The 18,610-nt window shown below is 44.7% G+C and overlaps 1 protein-coding gene across 1 annotated transcript in view; it reads right to left on the reverse strand.

Moving 5' to 3' along the window:
- Positions 1–18,610, reverse strand: part of LOC126160842 (sterol O-acyltransferase 2-like) — a 173,473-nt gene that overhangs the window by 119,997 nt on the left and 34,866 nt on the right. The window contains exon 2 of the mRNA XM_049916933.1: positions 3,796–3,958. Coding sequence (XP_049772890.1) covers positions 3,796–3,958 — 163 coding nt within the window. The remainder of the gene's footprint in view (positions 1–3,795; positions 3,959–18,610) is intronic.

Below are 18,610 nucleotides of genomic sequence, written 5' to 3' on the forward strand. Positions count from 1 at the left end.
TGGAGATCGTCCCCCTCTAAAGCCACACTGGTATGGGGACAATAGATCCCGAGATTCGAGGACCCAAGTGAGCCGACGGGCTACCAGCCGTTCAAGTAACTTACAGCCAACATTGGTCAAACTAATTGGCCGATAGCTGTCAACAGATAGGGGGTTCTGACCAGGCTTAAGGACAGGAACCACAATGCTATCCCTCCACTGAGAAGGGAAGTCACCCTGGAGCCAGATACGGTTAAACACCCGAAGAAGATGGTGCCGTTGTGGAGCACTGAGATGTTGAAGCAGCTGGTTATGAATGGAATCGGGGCCAGGGGCCGTATCATGAGAAGAAGATAGAGCAGAAAGAAATTCCCATTCAGTGAAAGGTTCGTTGTAAGATTCTGACGCACAAGTGGTGAAACATAAGGCGACAGCTTCAGCCTGCTGTTTTTGATGAAGGAAAGCAGCTGGATAGGAGGCCGACGCCGATGCCATGGCAAAATGTGTCGCAAGATGTTCTGCGAGAACTAATGGGTCCGTACAAATGCCATCTGGGAGGTGAAGGCCTGGGAGGGTGGACTGCCGATGGCAACCTTGGAGAGAGCGAAGTGTAGCCCATACCCGCGACAGAGGGACAGTGGAACCAAGGGAAGAAACGAATCGTTCCCAACATATCCGCTTGCTCTGTTTGATTAAATAACGGGCTTTAGCGCGAAGGCGCTTAAAGGTAGAAAGGCTGGCTACAGATGGGTGCCTCTTGAAGTGTTGCAAAGCTCGACGGCGATCACGGATGGCAATGGCAATGGCCGTACTCCACCACGGGACTGGCCGACGACGAAATTTGCCAGATGAGCGCAGGACAGCAAGGGTAGCAGCGCGAACAATCGCGTCAGACACGTCACGTACGACGTCATCAATACAACCCGACAAAGAGGGAGAAAACTCGACCTGTGCAGTGTATAGAGGCCAATCGGCGCGGTGGAAAGACCAACGAGGTAACCCATCCATCGGGGAGCGGGAAGGGAGCGTGATAATCAACGGGAAATGGTCACTATCACAAAGGTCGTCGTGTGGCGACCAGTGTAATGAAGGGAGGAGAGAGGGAGAAGAAAGAGAAAGATCAATGGCAGAAAAGGTACCAGGACCAGCACTGAAATGAGTAGGGGAGCCATCATTAAGAAGGCACAGGTCGTGGTCTGCAATAAATTGGTCGATAAGAAGACCTCGTCTAGATGGAAAGGCACTGCCCCACAAAGGATGATGAGCATTAAAATCCCCAAGGAGGAGGAAGGGAGGAGGAAGTTGCTGAAGAAGGGTGGTTAAGGCAGCAGGTGTGAAAGTCCTGTCAGGAGGGAGATAAAGATTGCATACTGTGACTGCAGAGTCTAAGTGGACCCTAACAGCAACCGCTTCCAATGTAGTTTGGAGAGGAATCCACGTGCTAGCAATGTCTGTACGGACCAACGTACAAACGCCACCAGAAGCCCGCAAGGGTCCGACCCGATTTCGACAGAAAACACGGAACCCACGGAGGGTCGGTGAGTGAGCATCAGTAAAATGAGATTCCTGGAGAACCACACAAGCTGCTGAGTAGGACGAGAGAAGGGATTTCAATTCCGGAAGGTGACGATAATAGCCATTACAATTCCATTGGAGAACCACAGAACGATGGTTTAAATGAGGGCTGAACACGCTGAATCCAGTCATACCGCCGGGTCCCCACCCGTCACCGACAAGGAGGGGGCGACGTCCATAAAAGACAGGTCAGAATCCGGTTGCGAAGTCGGGGAAGGGACCTCCGGTGGTACCAGAGGCTCTTTGTCCCGGGACTTATGTTTCTTCTTCTTTTCAGGCTGAGATCGAGGAGGGCTGTGTGGCATAATGGAGCCAGCTGCAGCAAGATCAGGAACAGAAAGAGACCGGGCGACCTGGGGGCCGAAGGACCGCGGCTCTCGCGGTCGCCGCGCTGCAGCAGACCTCTGACCTGGAAGGTGCCGGGAAGGGGCATCCCGGGAGAGGCGCCCTTGACCGGCAGACGCCGAAGGAGTGGGACACTTCTCCAGCTGGGGAGGGGGAGCAGCGCCCAGAGGAGAGGGGGTGGGAGCCGCAGGGGAGGGGGGAAGGAGAGGGGTCCGGGATGGGGGTAAGGAAGGGGGAGGAAGGGATGAAGATGTAACCAAGGCGTAACTAGATTGCATGGACACAGGGTGCAATCGTGCATATTTCTTACAGGCCTCTGTGTAGCTTAAACGATCAAGGGACTTATACTCCTGTATCTTTTTTTCTTTCTTATAGACTGGGCAATCTGCTGAACGTGGAGAATGACTACCATGACAATTTACACATACAGGAGGGGGAACACAGGGACTCCCCTCATGGAGTGGACGTCCACAGTCACCACAGAGGGGGTCCTGGGAACAGCGAGAAGACATGTGGCCAAAACGCAAGCACTTAAAACACCGCATAGGAGGTGGGATGTACGGCTTCACATCACAGCGATAGACCATAATCTTAACTTTCTCAGGAAGGGTATCCCCTTCAAAGGCCAGGATAAAGGCACCAGTATCAATACGAATATCCTTAGGACCCTTCTGAACACGCCGGACGAAGTGAACACCCCACCGTCCGAGATTGTCCCGAAGTTCCTCATCAGTTTGAAGGATGAGGTCTCTGTGAAAAATCACACCTTGTACCATATTTAGAGACTGGTGAGGGGTAATGGACACGGGAATTGTGCCAAGGTGGGTACAGGCACGAAGGGCCGCAGATTGGGCAGCCGAAGCAGTTTTTATCAGCAACGAACCCGACCGCATCTTGCTCAGGGAGTCCACTTCGCCGAACTTGTCTTCAATGTGTTCCACAAAGAATAAAGGTTTGACACTGGTGAAAGTATCTCCATCAGTCCTAGTGCAAACTAAATAACGGGGGAAAGGTTTTGCCCCTAGATGACGGGCCTGACCCTCCTCCCAGGGGGTAGCCACGGAAGGGAAGGCCGAAGGAGCAAGAGAAGCAGCACTTGAGGAATCAGTACCACGCAGAGAGACGGCCGCAGAAGAGCGGCCAGAGGTTGGGACCCGTATGCGTTTCATCTGCATAGCGTCCGCCCTGATACCACCCACTCCGATCAGGGGCTCTCCTCACGGGCGCCACCCAGCCACAGCAAGGGCCGTCTGGCACGGCGGCCATTGCCGGGAGTTCCGATGCTCCAGGATGACGAGCAACCACTCCAAGGCATGCATGAGGAGGTCACAGCTCAGGTATCAGAAGTGTGATTCCTGTGTGTTCAGGGGGCTCAACCAAAAGGGTACATAGCGACCCCACCACACGGGCTGGCTACCGTGCTGGCTATGCACCCTAGCATCAGACAACGACGTAAAAGAAAAGGTGGAATGTACTAGAAGGGCACACGTCGGAGACACTAGGTAAGGTGCTCTTCCCCAAATGGCTCACACTACGGAAGAGAAATTTTGGAATGGAGGTCAAACCCCAGAGGGGGACCAAGGAATGCCAAAAGGAGGAGATGATTACGCAACAAAGCCGGAGTGTAAAACCAACAGAACCAGGAGGATAGCGAGGGCCAACATAAGCAAGGACACCAATAGAGGGAGAGGAGAGGGCGAGGGGAAAGGGGTATGGAGGGGAAAGGAGGGGAAGGGAAAGGAAATGCAGCCCGGGAGAGAAAGAAGGCTGCAATGGCTCGGGGCCCCGTGCTCGCCACACACGTATCCACAAAAGAGTTGTGGACCCCCTGGGGGGTACACGAGAGAGAGAGAGAGAGAGAGAGAGAGAGAGAGAGAGAAAGCGCTGTTGACTTACTCCCTGTTGCGGTACTTGGCGCCGTCGTACAGCAGGTGGGGGTGGCTGGGGTGGTGATGCCTGGGAGTCGGGGGCGGGCCGTCCGCCGCCACCAGCGCTGTCTCCAGCAGCTGCTGCAGCTTCAGCTCCAGTTGCTCCAGGGTCTCCTCGTGCAGCTGCTGTGCTCCCGGAAACAAGCATAAGGAAGGCTTAACAAAACACACTGCGTTTTGGTTGCCTCTTATTAAACACTAACAGTTCTGTAGCTCTGATATCAAACGTAACGAATTACATGTATGTAGGGAGCAACTGCCTATGTTTTACTGGGTCCCAAATCGTACCAATATCATCTCTACTATAGTACATATCTGGCATCTAGTGAAGTCTCTGCGAGCTACCTACAACTTTGAGCCATATTGTTAGTACTCAGCTCCCTATGTTTGACAAAAAAAATGTCTCTGAGCACTATGGGACTTAACATCTGAGGTCATCAGTCACCTAGAACTTAGAACTAATTAAACCTAACTAACCTAAGGACATCACACACATCCATGCCCGAGGCAGGATTCGAACCTGCGACCATAGTGGTAGCTCGGCTCCGGACTGTAGCGCCTAGAACCGCTCGGCCACTCCGGCCGGCAATATGTTTAACAGATCTGTTTGTTTTGTAAATAAAAACACCTTCTCATGCTGCACTTTTCTTCAGTTTCAGAGACGCGTTTCGCCTTTTTTCACTTTAAGGCATTAGAGGGATACGTAACGATAGAGTTATCATACACTTTTGTTTTGAGATGTATTATTCGTGAGCTGGCCGGAGTGGCTGTGCGGTTCTAGGCACTACAGTCTGGAACCGAGCGACCGCTACAGTCCCAGGTTCGAATCCTGCCTCGGGCCTGGATGTGTGTGATGTCCTTAGGTTAGTTAGATTTAATTAGTTCTAAGTTATAGGCGACTGATGACCTCAGAATTTAAGTCGCATAGTGCTCAGAGCCATTTGAACCATTTTTTGTATTATTCGTGTATTATAAAACAGTTCATTGCTCGATTTTTTTAGTAAGTGATTACTAAATGTTGTTTCTGTTTTTAGTTGGTATCTGTGTTTCCTCTGATCTGAGCACATGCAGGTCGCACTACCGCTCTATCGCTCTATTTACGAAACGTAAGCACGCTTTTTTGTGCTTCGAACATTTTTCTACCATTTCATTTTGTTTGCACTTATTGTTTTGATGCATTCTCAGCCTTCTGTCACTAGTATAGACGTAACACTAATTTTGCGTGCGTGCGTGCAGACATGCATGGATTTTCTTTTTTATATATTACCACCACCACCACCACCACCACCACCACCACCACCACCACCACCACCACTTGTTATAATAGTCCTGTTTTGTACTCTACTATTTTATATGTTAGTGCAAACAATGAGCTGTTTGGTTTATGCACCTGATCATTCGACAGGATTCTTTTCTGCTTTGGTTTTCTGTATGTGGTGGTATTTATTTTTGGTCCTAATTATTTTCATGTCTTCTATAGGGGTTGGTTTGTGATTGTCTTGTATTAGATGTTCAACAAATGTACAGTGGTTTGTTCCGTACTTCCAGGCTCTCGTGTGTTCTTTCTGTCTAACATGAAATGTTCAGCCTGCTTGTCGTATTTATCTGCCACTGTCAGTGTTACACTGTATCTGATTTATACCTGCTTTGCTTTTGTCAGTTTTGGAGTGTAATTTTGTTTTGGATAGAGTTGTCTGTTGTGTATGTTATGTTTATTCACCGTCTTTTGGAAATGTTGGTCATTTTATGTGAGAGTTTGTGTCGTTGTGTACCATCTTGTTTTCCCTTATATTTTTCTGATTATTTTGTGTAGTTGTTATGGTAACGAGTGATTGGGATTTTGTCTATTGTGATGTCAACAGTCTTTTTGTGCTTTCTGCTTTTATTTTACTTTTAATTTTGTTGTTCAGCTTTGTGAGTATGTTACTGTTGTACTCATTTTTTGGGCTATCTGCATTATATAAAGTTGTATTTGGTAGTTTCCTTTGTTGAGTGGGATTGTATCGACTCAATGGAGCTTGTGCTGAGGTGCTCCTTACTTTTGTGTAGGGGGTTGGATCGAATATTTGGGGATGATGTCAGTTGCTGTGCGTTTACCTCAAGTTTCACATAAATGCTTACCATTTTGCTTTTCGATTGTAATATTCAGAAAGTTTATTTATTCTGTTGTCTTTCCATTGCGAATTTTGTACTTTTATATACATTGTCGTCAGTGCAGTGTGTAATTTTTCAATTTTTCTTTCTGGTTCGTCTATTAGGCAGCGTATGTCATAGGTATACCTCAACAGGTATAGGATGTTGTATTGTTTTGCTACTATTTTTGTGAAAATGATCCATTCAATGTGATTTATAAAAATATTAGCTAAGGCATACCGAAGTCAACTGAAACCAGGAAATATCTTAAGTAATCACCTATTTGCATAAAAAGCGCGCAGTAAACTGTTTCGTAACTACGAATAATGTATATCTAAACAAAAGTTTATCAGAACTATCATTATAGATCCAACAGGTAATGTCTTACATAGAAAAGATGCGAAACTGTCTGGGAAAATGAAACAGTGTAGCAAGAGAAGACATTTTGATTTGCTAAACAAATATTTCTGCGCTTGCTGCGGAGGATGGCCACGCAAATAAAATCATTCACGCCAAGTTAGCCATGTCTTATAGTCTATACCAGGAATTCGAAGGACTTCACCTGAACGTTCAGGAAATCATGCAACACACAAAATTCAACAGCAAATGGAAATGTAATGATCTTTAACCTAAAAATATCAATGTAAAGATTAAGAACAGTTCACCAAGCGCTCAAAAACCAATGCACGCTGCTCACCGAACAGTTAAAATTCGGAATCAAATCCCAATACGCAACACAAGAGATAAATTATGAGTTACAAGATATTTGCAACTCGAAAACACCATTAATATGACAGTTTTCTCCCATCTAGTTAACGAAGTCTAAAGTCACACAAAAGCTGCCGTACAAAGAATGGAAACATTCTTAGAAGAAAGATTAGTCAATTCAAAAAACTTAAACCATGATCATCACAAAGTCTACTCAAGATTAGTGAATCTTACTGACACACAAATAAGCAGTAAGGAAAGACAACTGTTAGAGAAAGGATTGAAATACAAGGTAAATTCAGAAATAGGTGAAGATTACACACAAATCTAATTATAGAAGCAGACGTTATACTGACAAGGGAAAATAGATAAAATAGCAGTGTCAACATTGGATTAACAATGAACTATTAAAAATAAATCCATTATATAATAACCAATAAAAACAACAGACAGAAGCTATAAAACTTAGGAAAGAACTCTGTCATTTCAAAAGGAGACAAGTAGAACACAGCAGTTCTTATAAACTAAGAACAGGAATTATCCTCACAAAATAATATTACAAAAGTAAAATCAGACAAACAGATTTTGGACAAAAGTAAAAAACTCAGTAAAATATAGACGTCACACTGGTAACACAGGTAAAAGGCAACTGACCATGATTAATTCTGCTGCACCTGTCTTCGAAAGCCAAATCTCCCTTCAAGACCAATACTGAATTTCAGAAAAAAACACAAGCTTGCAGCATAGATGTTAAAATTACTGTCTGGAAATTTCGAAGTACAAGAAGACAGAACCGTTAAAAGACTACACAACTAATAAAACAAATAAAAGATGTAAAAATCCCAGGCTCACCAACACTCCTCTCATTTGGTATAGGAATCATGTACTCCAACACACCAGAACCAGAAAGAATAGAAATCTCAGATTAGGAACAGAGAACACTGTCAACCCCCACATGAACAGATTAAGGAAATACATTAATGTGTCTCATAACAGACGATAATTACTTAAAAATCAATAATGAATTTTATTTATGAGAAGAAGGATTACTAAATATTTTTCTAAACCACACTTAACAGACCATTTGCACAAAAATAACAACAAAACAATACAACATACTCTATTGGTTCAGGTATATGGAAGACATACTCTGTTTAATAGATGAACCACAAAAAAAAAATTGAGACTTACGAACTGACAATGTACATAAAAGTATAAAATTCACAATAGAAAGAGAACAGAACGAACAAATTAACTCTCTCTTTATAACAATCAAAAAGCATATGTGACACACACACACACACACACAGACACACACACAGACACACACACAGAGAGAGAGAGAGAGAGAGAGAGAGAGGTGAAAAAGAAGTGGGATGATGACATGAAGAATAAGGGGGAGGCAAAAGGGCTGTGTTCGTTTTCTTTCTTTCTTTCTCTTTCTCTCTCTCTCTCTCTCTCTCTCTCTCTCTCTCTCTCTCTCTCTCTCTCTCGTCACTATGTTATTTGGAGAAAGTGAGTGGTGCTGTGGACGCTAGAAAGTGGAGTGTCAAGTTGAGAAATCCTAACATTCTGCCATCATGTTCTTCACGAGTTCAGTAGTTGGGTGGCAGCAGCAGAGGCAGCCAGGTACAGTTGCGTCGATTATGGGGATAACGCCATTGTGCAGATCACGGCAAAAAGTTTCTCGTTTAAAGGAGGACCGTTTTTTACATTAATGATTCTTCATGTCTAGGTAGGCCTTCAGGGTCTGATGAAGATCGTTTAAGTGCACTAATCCACAATGACACAGGTCAGTGTGCTCGAGAACTGGCAAATGAACTGTGATCGTTCCATCATAGAGCGAATTTTGCATGCTATCGGTATGGTTCAAAAATCGAGTGTATGAGGACTGTATGATCAAGCCAAAATCACACAAATCAGTAAGTGGCCTTATGTACATCTCTGGTTGCTCGTTATCAATTGGTTTGTGAAAAACACTGACCATTCCCATCTTGTATCGTTACTGGTGACGAGAAATGGTGTCTGCATGCTAACACAAGTAAAGGTTGGTTTGTGGGAGTTGAAGGGGCGAGACTACAAAGGGCATTGGTCCCTTTTCCACCATCATGAAACACCCACAAGGAACAAAAATAAGCAATGGAGATTACAAGGGATGACACAGAACAACCAAGACATAGACAAAGACCAGAAAAGAGGAATTAAAAAAACACAGAGGGTCACATTGGTTGACCAACTAATGAAACAAAAAAGGAAAAGCCAACCCCAAGACACACACTAAGAAACCGAATCTAAAACCGTAGGCCAAAGGCCATACTCAACACAAAAGACAGAAACCCTCAGATCGAGCGATAAAAGCCCCCTGCACGAATAAAACTCAAAACTAAGCCTGCCATGGCTGCGTCATCCGTTAAAAGTGCAGGGAGCGTATCAAGCAGCGCAAAAGTTTGCCTGTGCGCAGTTAAAAGCGGACAGTCCAACAAATTGTGGACCACTGTCAATGCTTAACCACAGCGACGGAGAGGTGGGACCTCGCAGCGCAATCCAGCGCAGCGTCATCCAGGTGTGGCCAATGCACAGCCAGCAGAGTACAATAGAGTCCTTGTGAGGGGCCAACAAGGAGGAGTGCCACACACCAGTAGTCTCCTTGATGATTCGAAGTTTGTTGGGTGAAGGCAGGGTGCGCCATTCATCACCCCAGGTACCAAGGACCTTCTGCCACAAAACTGAACGGAGTTCATACTCCGAAAGGCCAATCTCCAAAGCCGGTGCACCGACAGCCTGTTTGGCCAGCGTGTCAACACGTACATTACCCACGATGCCGACATGACCCAGGTCCACATAAAAAAAACGGAGCGGCCGCAACGGGCAAGAGTATGGAAGGACTCTTGGATAGCCATCACCAGACGAGAGCGAGGGAAACACTGGTCGATAGCTTGTAAACCGCTCAGGGAGTCACTGCAGTTAACGAAGGACTCACCTGAGCAGGAGCGGATATACTCTAGGGCACCCGAGAGACGGCGAGCAGCTCGGCAGTGAAAACACTGCAGCCAGCCGGCAATGGGCGTTGTTCAGAAAGATCCCGAAGAGTAAGAGCATAATCAACTCGACCAGCAACCATCTAACCGTCAGTATAGACCACGTCACAGCCGTGAAACGTTGCAAGGATGGAAAGAGAGCGGTGGCGGAGGGCATCAGGAGGGACTGAGTTCTTCAGGCCATGTGCCAAATCCAGCCAAAGGCATGGGTGGGGCACACACCACGGGGTATACGTGTGAGCCCGGAATAGAGGTGGGAGAGGGAAAAACGCAAGCCCAGAGAGAAGAGCCCAAATGCGAACCACGACCGTACACCCTGACAGGGGCCGCCGTTCTGGAAGATGGATGATCGAGTTGGGGAACAGGAGACGGTAATTTGGATGCCTGGGCAAGCTACAAACTCGTGTAGCATAAGCAGCAATAAGTCGTTGGCGCCGGATCCGCAATGGAGGGACACCAGCCTCCACAAGTAGGCTGTTTACAGGGCTTCTGTGGAAATCTCCAGTTGCGAATCGGATCCCGCACTGAAGCATGTCGAACTGTAAGCCAGACTCCCATAATCAAGACGGGACTGGATCAATGCCTGATACAGTTGAAGGGTAACCCCTGCTTATGTGACTCTAGAAACGAAGAGCGTTAAGATGGCGACAACGTTTAAGCTGCCCAATATGAGAGAGCCAAGTCAACTGGGCATGCGTCTCCACCACGGCAAGAGGTTCGCCACCAAGATAAAACTGTGGCACAGGGAGAACAGTGCAACGCCGGTAGAAATGTAGGATGCAGGTCTTGCCAGCTGAGAACTGGAAGCCGTGTGTGATGGCCCAAGACTGCACCCTGCGGATAGTGCCCTGTAGCCACTGTTCAGCAACTACAATGCTACTGGAGCTATAGTACAGGCAAAAGTCATGAGCATACAAAGAATCAGGTAAGGACGTTCACACAGCTGTAGCTAGCAGATTGATAGCAACTAAAAAGAGAGAGACCTTCAAGTCAGGGCCTTGCAGGACCCCATTCTCCTGGAATCGGGAGGAACTATGGGAGGCACTAACTTGTACAGGGAAGGAACGAAGCGACAAAAAATTCTGAATAAAAAGCGGGAGCAGGCCCATAAGACCCCACCCATGAAGTGTGGTGAGGATGTGATGTCACCACATCGTATCGTCTGCTATCCTGTGTCAAAAAAGATGGCAACCAGATGCTGATGGCGGGCAAATGCCATGTGGATGCAGACTGCAGGCAGACCAGATTATCGGTGGCAGAGCACCCCTTATGGAACCCATCCTAGGATGGAGCCAGCAGGCCAAAAAACTCAAGTAGCCAACTCATCCTCCAGCTCACTAAGAGTTCGAGCAACTTGCACATGATGTTGGTGAGGCTAACTGGGTGGTAGCTGTCCACGTCCAGGGGATTCTTACCAGGCTTCAGCACTGGGATGACAATGACTTCCTGCCATTGAGAGGGTGTAACGCCGGAAATGCATATCCTCCTATTTCCATTTATTGTACTATAAATTTGTTTTCCTTATTTTTGTTACCTGAATATATAACATTTCTGTGTCTTCGTATATTTTAATTGTTTTACTATTGTATATATATATATATTTATGCATTTATGTCGATGTATAATTGGTTTGTTTCGCAAATAATATTTGTATTTTTACGCTGGGTCTTGCCTAGGGAAAACTGCTATCGAACGATTACATCGATAGGTCGTGTGAAGAATCAAAGTGTGTAGGATCTTTGGTAGTGTTAACTCGGTCGCGTGGAGCGCGGAGTGAGAGAGAGTCTGGGGAGTAGTGCAGTGGAGCAGGTGTGTTGTGTGACGCTCCCGCGAGTTGCCGCGCTTTCGGGGTTGGGCAGCATGTAATTGCGCTCGACTTGCGATGATAGTTTCTGACATGGTGTCGCGGACGGGAAGCATTAGCTGGCGCACATCAAGAGCCTGTTTCGCCTGGTGACCGTGTCAAGAAGAAGGCGCGCCAACATCCAGCTTCTGCAACAGCGACGGCCGACAATGAGTGACTGTCGCCACCTCCTCTATCGACGGCTTCAAACCTTCAATCAACCAACAAGGAAGACTGGGAGCACGTAAAGTTTTAGAAATGTATGGCAGACCTCAGCTTTTCAAACTGTACCATTTTCGTAACTATAATTACAGCAACTTAGCATGAACATTTGTTGCTCATTGTCCCAATTGCATTACCAAGCAGGGTCCCTTCCTTTTCCGGAATGAACCCGAGTGTCGTTGAAATTCAAACGCCAGCATTAAAATAATATAGCATTTCACTGCTTTAATTTCAAAGTTCAGTTAAAGTTTTCATAGCTGGCTACGATATTTAGATTACACAAGCACGAATTAAGAGTGCGAGTTTAGTTACCGTATTTTAGCATACATGTGACTGCAGCTCAGCTTGGTACGTACTAAATTTTACTATTGTTAATTGTTCAGAATCATTTAATTCAAGTTCAAAGTTAAATCTCTTCTTTCTAAATTGCGTAGATTCAAGTAGCTTTTGAAATGATTGTTCAGGTAGTCCAAGACTAACCGTATTTCACTGAATTTCGATGTGCTTCGGAAAGAAAGCTCACTATTAACTTCAGTCACCGAATTAACTTTCGATTTTCCTGTTTTATTAATTCTTTTGCTAAATTAAGTCAGAGTGTAGCGAAATTTATTACTTCTGACAAACTTTCAGTTTTCACACCACACGTGTCAACCTTCAGTTGCCACGCTTCTAGTGCTAATTATATGTGTAATAACCTTTCTCTTTCAGTTACTATAGTAATTGTTCTTAGGACTGACGACCGTAATTTTCCCCAAATCTCAAATATCTAATTACCGCTAGTTAATTGTTAACGTAACGGCCGCACATTTACTTTATTTATTAACTTTACTCCTTTTCAAAATTAATTTCCACCAGTTTCACTTTCATTTTTCCTTTCATTTAGATGTAACCCTTTCCTCCCTCTTTACCGACAGATTAACTTCGGTGACGATTGCTTTTCCCAAATGTCCATTAGGTACACGCGGTTTAATTTTTCACTGTCATTAAGTTCGATATTTGAGGGTGAGGTTACACGTGGCGACCTGGTGACAGGACAATCTTCAGATTTGAGGTTGTTCTGGACACGAATTTTGCATTGTGCATATCTCGTAACAAAGTACTGGTTACGAAATGTTCGATCCGTCAGCCAGAATATTAGTGTGAGGAATCCTAATTAGATTTGAGATTTGGCATTTATATTGAAAATTATTAAAATGAGTGAAGGCAACAATTACCAAAATTTGGTAGGCTTGGATAAGGAACAATCGGTCGAACAGTGGGAAACGCGCACCGCGGTACCCATTGTTCAGGTGCAGGCGGCTAGCATGAAAGACGCGACCGCCGAAACGCAACAAAGAGCAGAAATGGAATTCCACACTTTAGAAAATGTTTCGGAATCGGAAGTGAAAATCAAATGTGAATCCCTTGATGACGAATACGGAGGGACAATTAAAGAGGAAGTCGCTACGGAAGTAAAACCGGTAGTTTCCGGGAATTTAACTGATTTATTGAATGTTTTGATTAACGAAATCAAGAGTCAATCGGCCAAGCAAGAAGCTCAGTCTGAAAAAATTGAACGAAAGCTAGGCAGTCAGAACAAAGCTATTAATGTTGTTAACAACAATGTTGGAGTTGTTAACACAAAAGTTGATAAAATCAAAGAAAATATTGTTGTGATTAATACCGAAATCGGTAATCTTAAACAGGAAATGATAGGCGTTCAAGCGGAAATTGCGAGCATAAATACTCGTTTTTATTCCGAAATTAGCAGAATCGAGAAAAGTGTAGGAGAATCAGTTGCTCCGATCATCGAGAATAAGGTGAGGGAACAAATTCAATTAGTGAAAAAAGAGGATCAAAAGAAGGTGGAAACTTTAAAGGCTTTAGTATCCGAAGTAGATGCCAAAGTGACGAAGCAGGCTAATACCTACGAAGAGAAAAAAAGCGAAGTAGAAACGCTTGCGACAACCACTTGCCAAGTAATTACGAGAGTGTCGGAATTAGAAAAGAAACTTGACGAAAAACAGAGCTATGTGCCAATCTATGCACATAGTTCGGAATTGTTGACGAAAGAGGAGCGGTTCGAGCCCTCGAAAAAAGGCGGTATACACGCGACGGATTTCATTAAGAATTGTGAAAGAGTTTTACCCAGATCATGGACTAATGAGAGAAAAATTAATGCGATTATTGATGTGTTGGCTGGTGATGCCAAGCGTTGGGGCTTAAACCTCAACATTACGAACCTGACTTTTGACGTATTTAAAAATTTGTTTCTGGCTGAATACTGGTCAGAGCAAAAACAGCAAAGTGTCACGCGCAAATTTGTCGTATCGAGGCCTTTCGATGCGAATTCTCGCGGTTCGATGAAGGAGTTTTGTGAGGGCTGGATCCGCAAGTTGGAATATTTGCGTGATCGCCGCACGGAATCCGAACTAGTCTGGGAACTCTACAAAAAGCTTCCAGATGATACAAAACGCTACGTAGGAAGCAATTACAGGGCAATAAATGATTTCCTGGAAAGAGTTGAGGACGTGGACAATTGGCGCAATAATCGCGACAATGGTAGAGGCCGTGGTAACGACAACGGGTACCACAGCAATCACAAAAACGATAACCATGGGAATAATACATACCGCAACCATGGCAGCAATAACAATAATGGTTCGGACCGTAATAACAATCGGTACAATGCAAATAATAACAGGAATGACGGAAACCAGTATCGTACTAACGTGATACGGGCTTCACAGAATAGTAATAACGCCAGAGGGTGTGATCAGCCGCCTCAGCAGCATCCGGGGACTAGCTGCTGGGACGAGACAGGGAAACCATTAGCCGCGCCGGTGTGGGGCTGACCGGGCGTGGAGAAATTTTGGAAGCCCAATAACAGGAGAAAACCCAGGTGTCGTCGTTATGAAAATTCCGTGTGGAATAATCAACGGCGGGAGAGTGTGCCAGTGTTAGGAGAAAGGAGTGCGCCCACAAGTAGTAGATCAGCTGTATACACGGCAGTAGGAAGTACATTCACTGTCAGTGAGAACAATTTAAGTAGTGTTCCGGAAATCGATTATAAAGTGGCAGCTGTAATACCCACAGCGGAACTGGAGATTCAGTTTAAGAATGATTCCCAAGTGTTGAGAGAAGATCGGATGTCGGATAAAACGTCCGTCATCGAGCGAGGGGATGCAGAGAGGGATGAGGTCTGGTTAAGGCAGTTCGGTCGCTTATACGACGAACTAAGAGATTATAGGGGCCTGTATGGGAGAAGTGTTTACGGGGAGCGCGTGCAGGATTTTCCGCGTCTCGTCCCGCAGGAAGATAGTGTTTGTGAAATGATAGAAAGTTCTGGCCCTAACCGGCAGACCTTACCGAAAGTTTCAGTGGTAAAAGTAGCCGACCCATCCGACGCAAACCTCCAGTTTAAACATTGCGAGAGTATTAAGGAGAAAGATTGCGAAAATTTTAGTGATAGCCGGACACGATTGGTAGAAAAGCACATAGATTACAGCGTGTATGAGGTTAGAGCTGTCATTATACGGTCAGACGATAGCGGAGTGGGTTGCGCAGATCCAGAGGAAGTAATTGCAGATACTACTGGGCACATTCCTCCAGGTAGATTGGCAGATGAGATCAATCTGACCAAAGAGGAATCAACGAAGGTGACAATTAGTGAATTGATAGCGAAGCAACACTCACTAGTTGACTAGTTACAGGAAAAGGTTTCGTTATTGGAGGCGAAGCTACAGACTAAGCCTCAGGACAAACGTGTTGAAATTAAAACTGTATGTGAACAGAGGCTGAAAAAGCCGCCAGATAAGCCGGATTTAAGATCAAAGCCGGATGGTTTTTTCTGGAATGACCTGGCTATGGACGAGGATTTACTGTGGGAAAATAAAGAAACAGTCGAGGACAAGTGTAGGCAGATAGTAGTGTCTGCTAATATGCACGGCCTACAACTGAACGTGTTGATTGACACCGGTGCAGAATTGAGTGCTGCATCTGGAAAAATATTTCAGTTACTGAAAGACAGACCTGGCATCGTAGTTATGCCAGTAACAGGAGTGAAAATTATCGGTGCTACTGGGAAGGCCAGTAAACCGGTCACAAAACAGATTTTTGTCAACTTCGAGATATGTGGGGCACGATTTGAACAAGAGTTTGTCGTCGTGCCAGACTTTATTACGGAAGTAATTATCGGGTTAGATTGGCTATTAAAGTACTGTGCAGTGATTAATTGCGAAAGCAAAACTTTGGCATGTACGTCACAAGATAAAACAATAGTAGTTAGTTTTGACGAGGCAGGAGACGGTGTGCATGGGCAATACCAGCCTATACACATTGTTAACTGGCCGGATGGTATTGACGTAGGTATGAATTTGAACTACTGTAATGTGAGGTATCTCGGCATTGACAATAGTGTAGAAAGTGAATTGGAAAGTATTGTAGACGGTGTGTCAAACGTAACACACGAACAAAGACGAGGCCTGTATGAAGTAATAATGAAGAATAAGAGTGTGTTTTCAGACAAACCGGGACTTGTGGAAGGATATAAATGCAAGTTGCATGTAATTCCGCACGAACCATTCTTCGTGAGACCGTATGCTATACCGCTGTCCAAAAAGGAAGCAGTGCAACGGGAGATAGATAAGATGATCGAATGGGGAGTGATAGAAGTACGAGTCCATACAATAACGGTTTGGTCATTGTAGCAAAACGGGATGGTAGTGTGCGTATTGTGATTGACGCACGCACGTTGAATAGGGTCGTTCAACGTGAAACAGACAGACCGGAGAGTATGGAGGAGATTTTGCAACGTTTTCATGACGCTAAATTCATGACTAGCCTCGATCTGACGGCTAGTTACTGGCAACTAGAACTCTAAGAAGAATCTAGGCCATACACCGCCTTCTTGTTTGCGGGCAGGTGTTATCAGTATAGAGTACTGCCGTTTGGACTTAGATATATCTGTGTCCGTATTCATCAGGGCCCTAGATAAAGTGCTAGGACCGGCTTTGAGTTCAAGATTAACTATATATGTTGACGACCTATTGTTGGCCAATGCCACTTGGCATGACCATTGTGACCTGTTAGATGAAGTTTTTAGAGCATTGCGCCGTGGCGGAATGACTCTAAAGCTAAAGAAATGCGAATTTGTGAAGCAGGAACTGAAATTTTTAGAGCATGTAATTACCACTGCTGGTATTACGAAGGACCCAGAGAAACTAGAGGCAATAAAGAATTGTCCTCCACCCAAGTCTAGGAAACAGTTAAAAATTTTTCTAGGGCTAACAGGATTTTACCGTAAATTTGTAAAAGGACAAGTGTTTAATGATGAAATTTTGAATAACCTCTTACGCAAAAATGTTCCGTTTGTGTGGACTGACGGGTGTCAGGCCGCTTTCGAGAGATTAAAGGACGAGTTGTTAAGATCTAACATACTATTTCATCCTGATTTATCACTACTCTTCCATCTGGGAACGGATTCGTCGAATTACGGGGTGGGGGTAGAACTGTTCCAAGAAGTTGGTAAAGGAGAGGATAAGGAACACCGGACGATAGCGTTCGCGAGTCGAACTTTATCAAAAAGTCTGCGAAACTACACGATTTCTGAGAAAGAGTGTCTCGCTATTGTGTGGGGATTCAAGAAGTTCAAGGGTTACCTATGGGGCCGTAAGGTGATTATTCATACGGACCATAAGGCGCTCACTTATCTGAAGGATTGTAAACTACTTCACGAAAGACTGACTAGGTGGTCGCTGTATTTACAGCAATTTAACTATGACATCTGTTACGTAAAAGGGACCGACAATTGCGTAGCGGATGCGCTGTCGCGGTTGCCCGAGTCTAATCAAGATGTATTGAAAGATGAGTCAGATGGAGTTGTCAAATTATACTATTTTAAAGAAGTTGAGGGACGTAAATTAATAGTGAACATCTGTAAGAATCTACGTCGTCATCAGAACGAGGATGGTTGTTTAAATATGGTGAAAACCCGATATGACGAAAGGAGTCCAAAAGGAGATAAATTAAGGAAGTATTACAAGATATACGATCATATCTTGTACATACGTAAGGGTGAAGATAGTAATATTTGGCGGGTATGCTGGCCCACCAAATACGTCACGGAAATAATAGACTACTACCATTTGGCGTATGGTCACTGTGGACCTAAGAAATGTACGGAAAAGCTGAGTGAAGTAGTGCATTTTAACAACATGTTAAAACGCGTTACTGACAGAGTGAAAACTTGCGATTTATGTCAGAAGGTGAAGTTTACCAACTGTACGAGTCGTGGTCCTATGCAAAGTTTAAGGCATAACGACACCTTTGAATTACTGTGCGTGGACTTGTACGGACCTTTGCCCAAATCATCAGGAAACTTTGCCTACATTTTTGTAGTGCTAGAAGCTTTTTCCAAGTTCATCAAACTATACCCGATTAGGAAAGCTACGGCCAAAGCGGTCTATAGCAAGCTTGTGAACGATTATTTTGTTCATATTGGTAAGCCCAAAGCGATTCTATCAGACAATGGGGCACAATTTACTTCTAAGTTGTGGAATGAAGGCATGGAAAGTAATGGGGTCAAAGTTATCCATATTTCAGCTTACTGTCCAGATGGAAATCCCGCTGAGAGGTATATGGGCGAGCTAGGCCGACTTTGCCGTACCTATTGCCATCACAATCATAGGGCATGGGGCAAATACGTAGCAGTATTTGAGAGAATTATGAACACCTTGAGACATGAATCGACGGGATTTTCTCCAGAGGAAATCCTGTTGGATGACAGAAGTAAAAGTTTAGTGGAAGAGATAATCAAATTCCCTCCACGGATTGACATTAGTATTGGTGTGAAAAAAGAT

The sequence above is a fragment of the Schistocerca cancellata genome, chromosome 2 (assembly GCF_023864275.1).
Source record: "Schistocerca cancellata isolate TAMUIC-IGC-003103 chromosome 2, iqSchCanc2.1, whole genome shotgun sequence".
Taxonomy (NCBI): domain Eukaryota; kingdom Metazoa; phylum Arthropoda; class Insecta; order Orthoptera; family Acrididae; genus Schistocerca; species Schistocerca cancellata.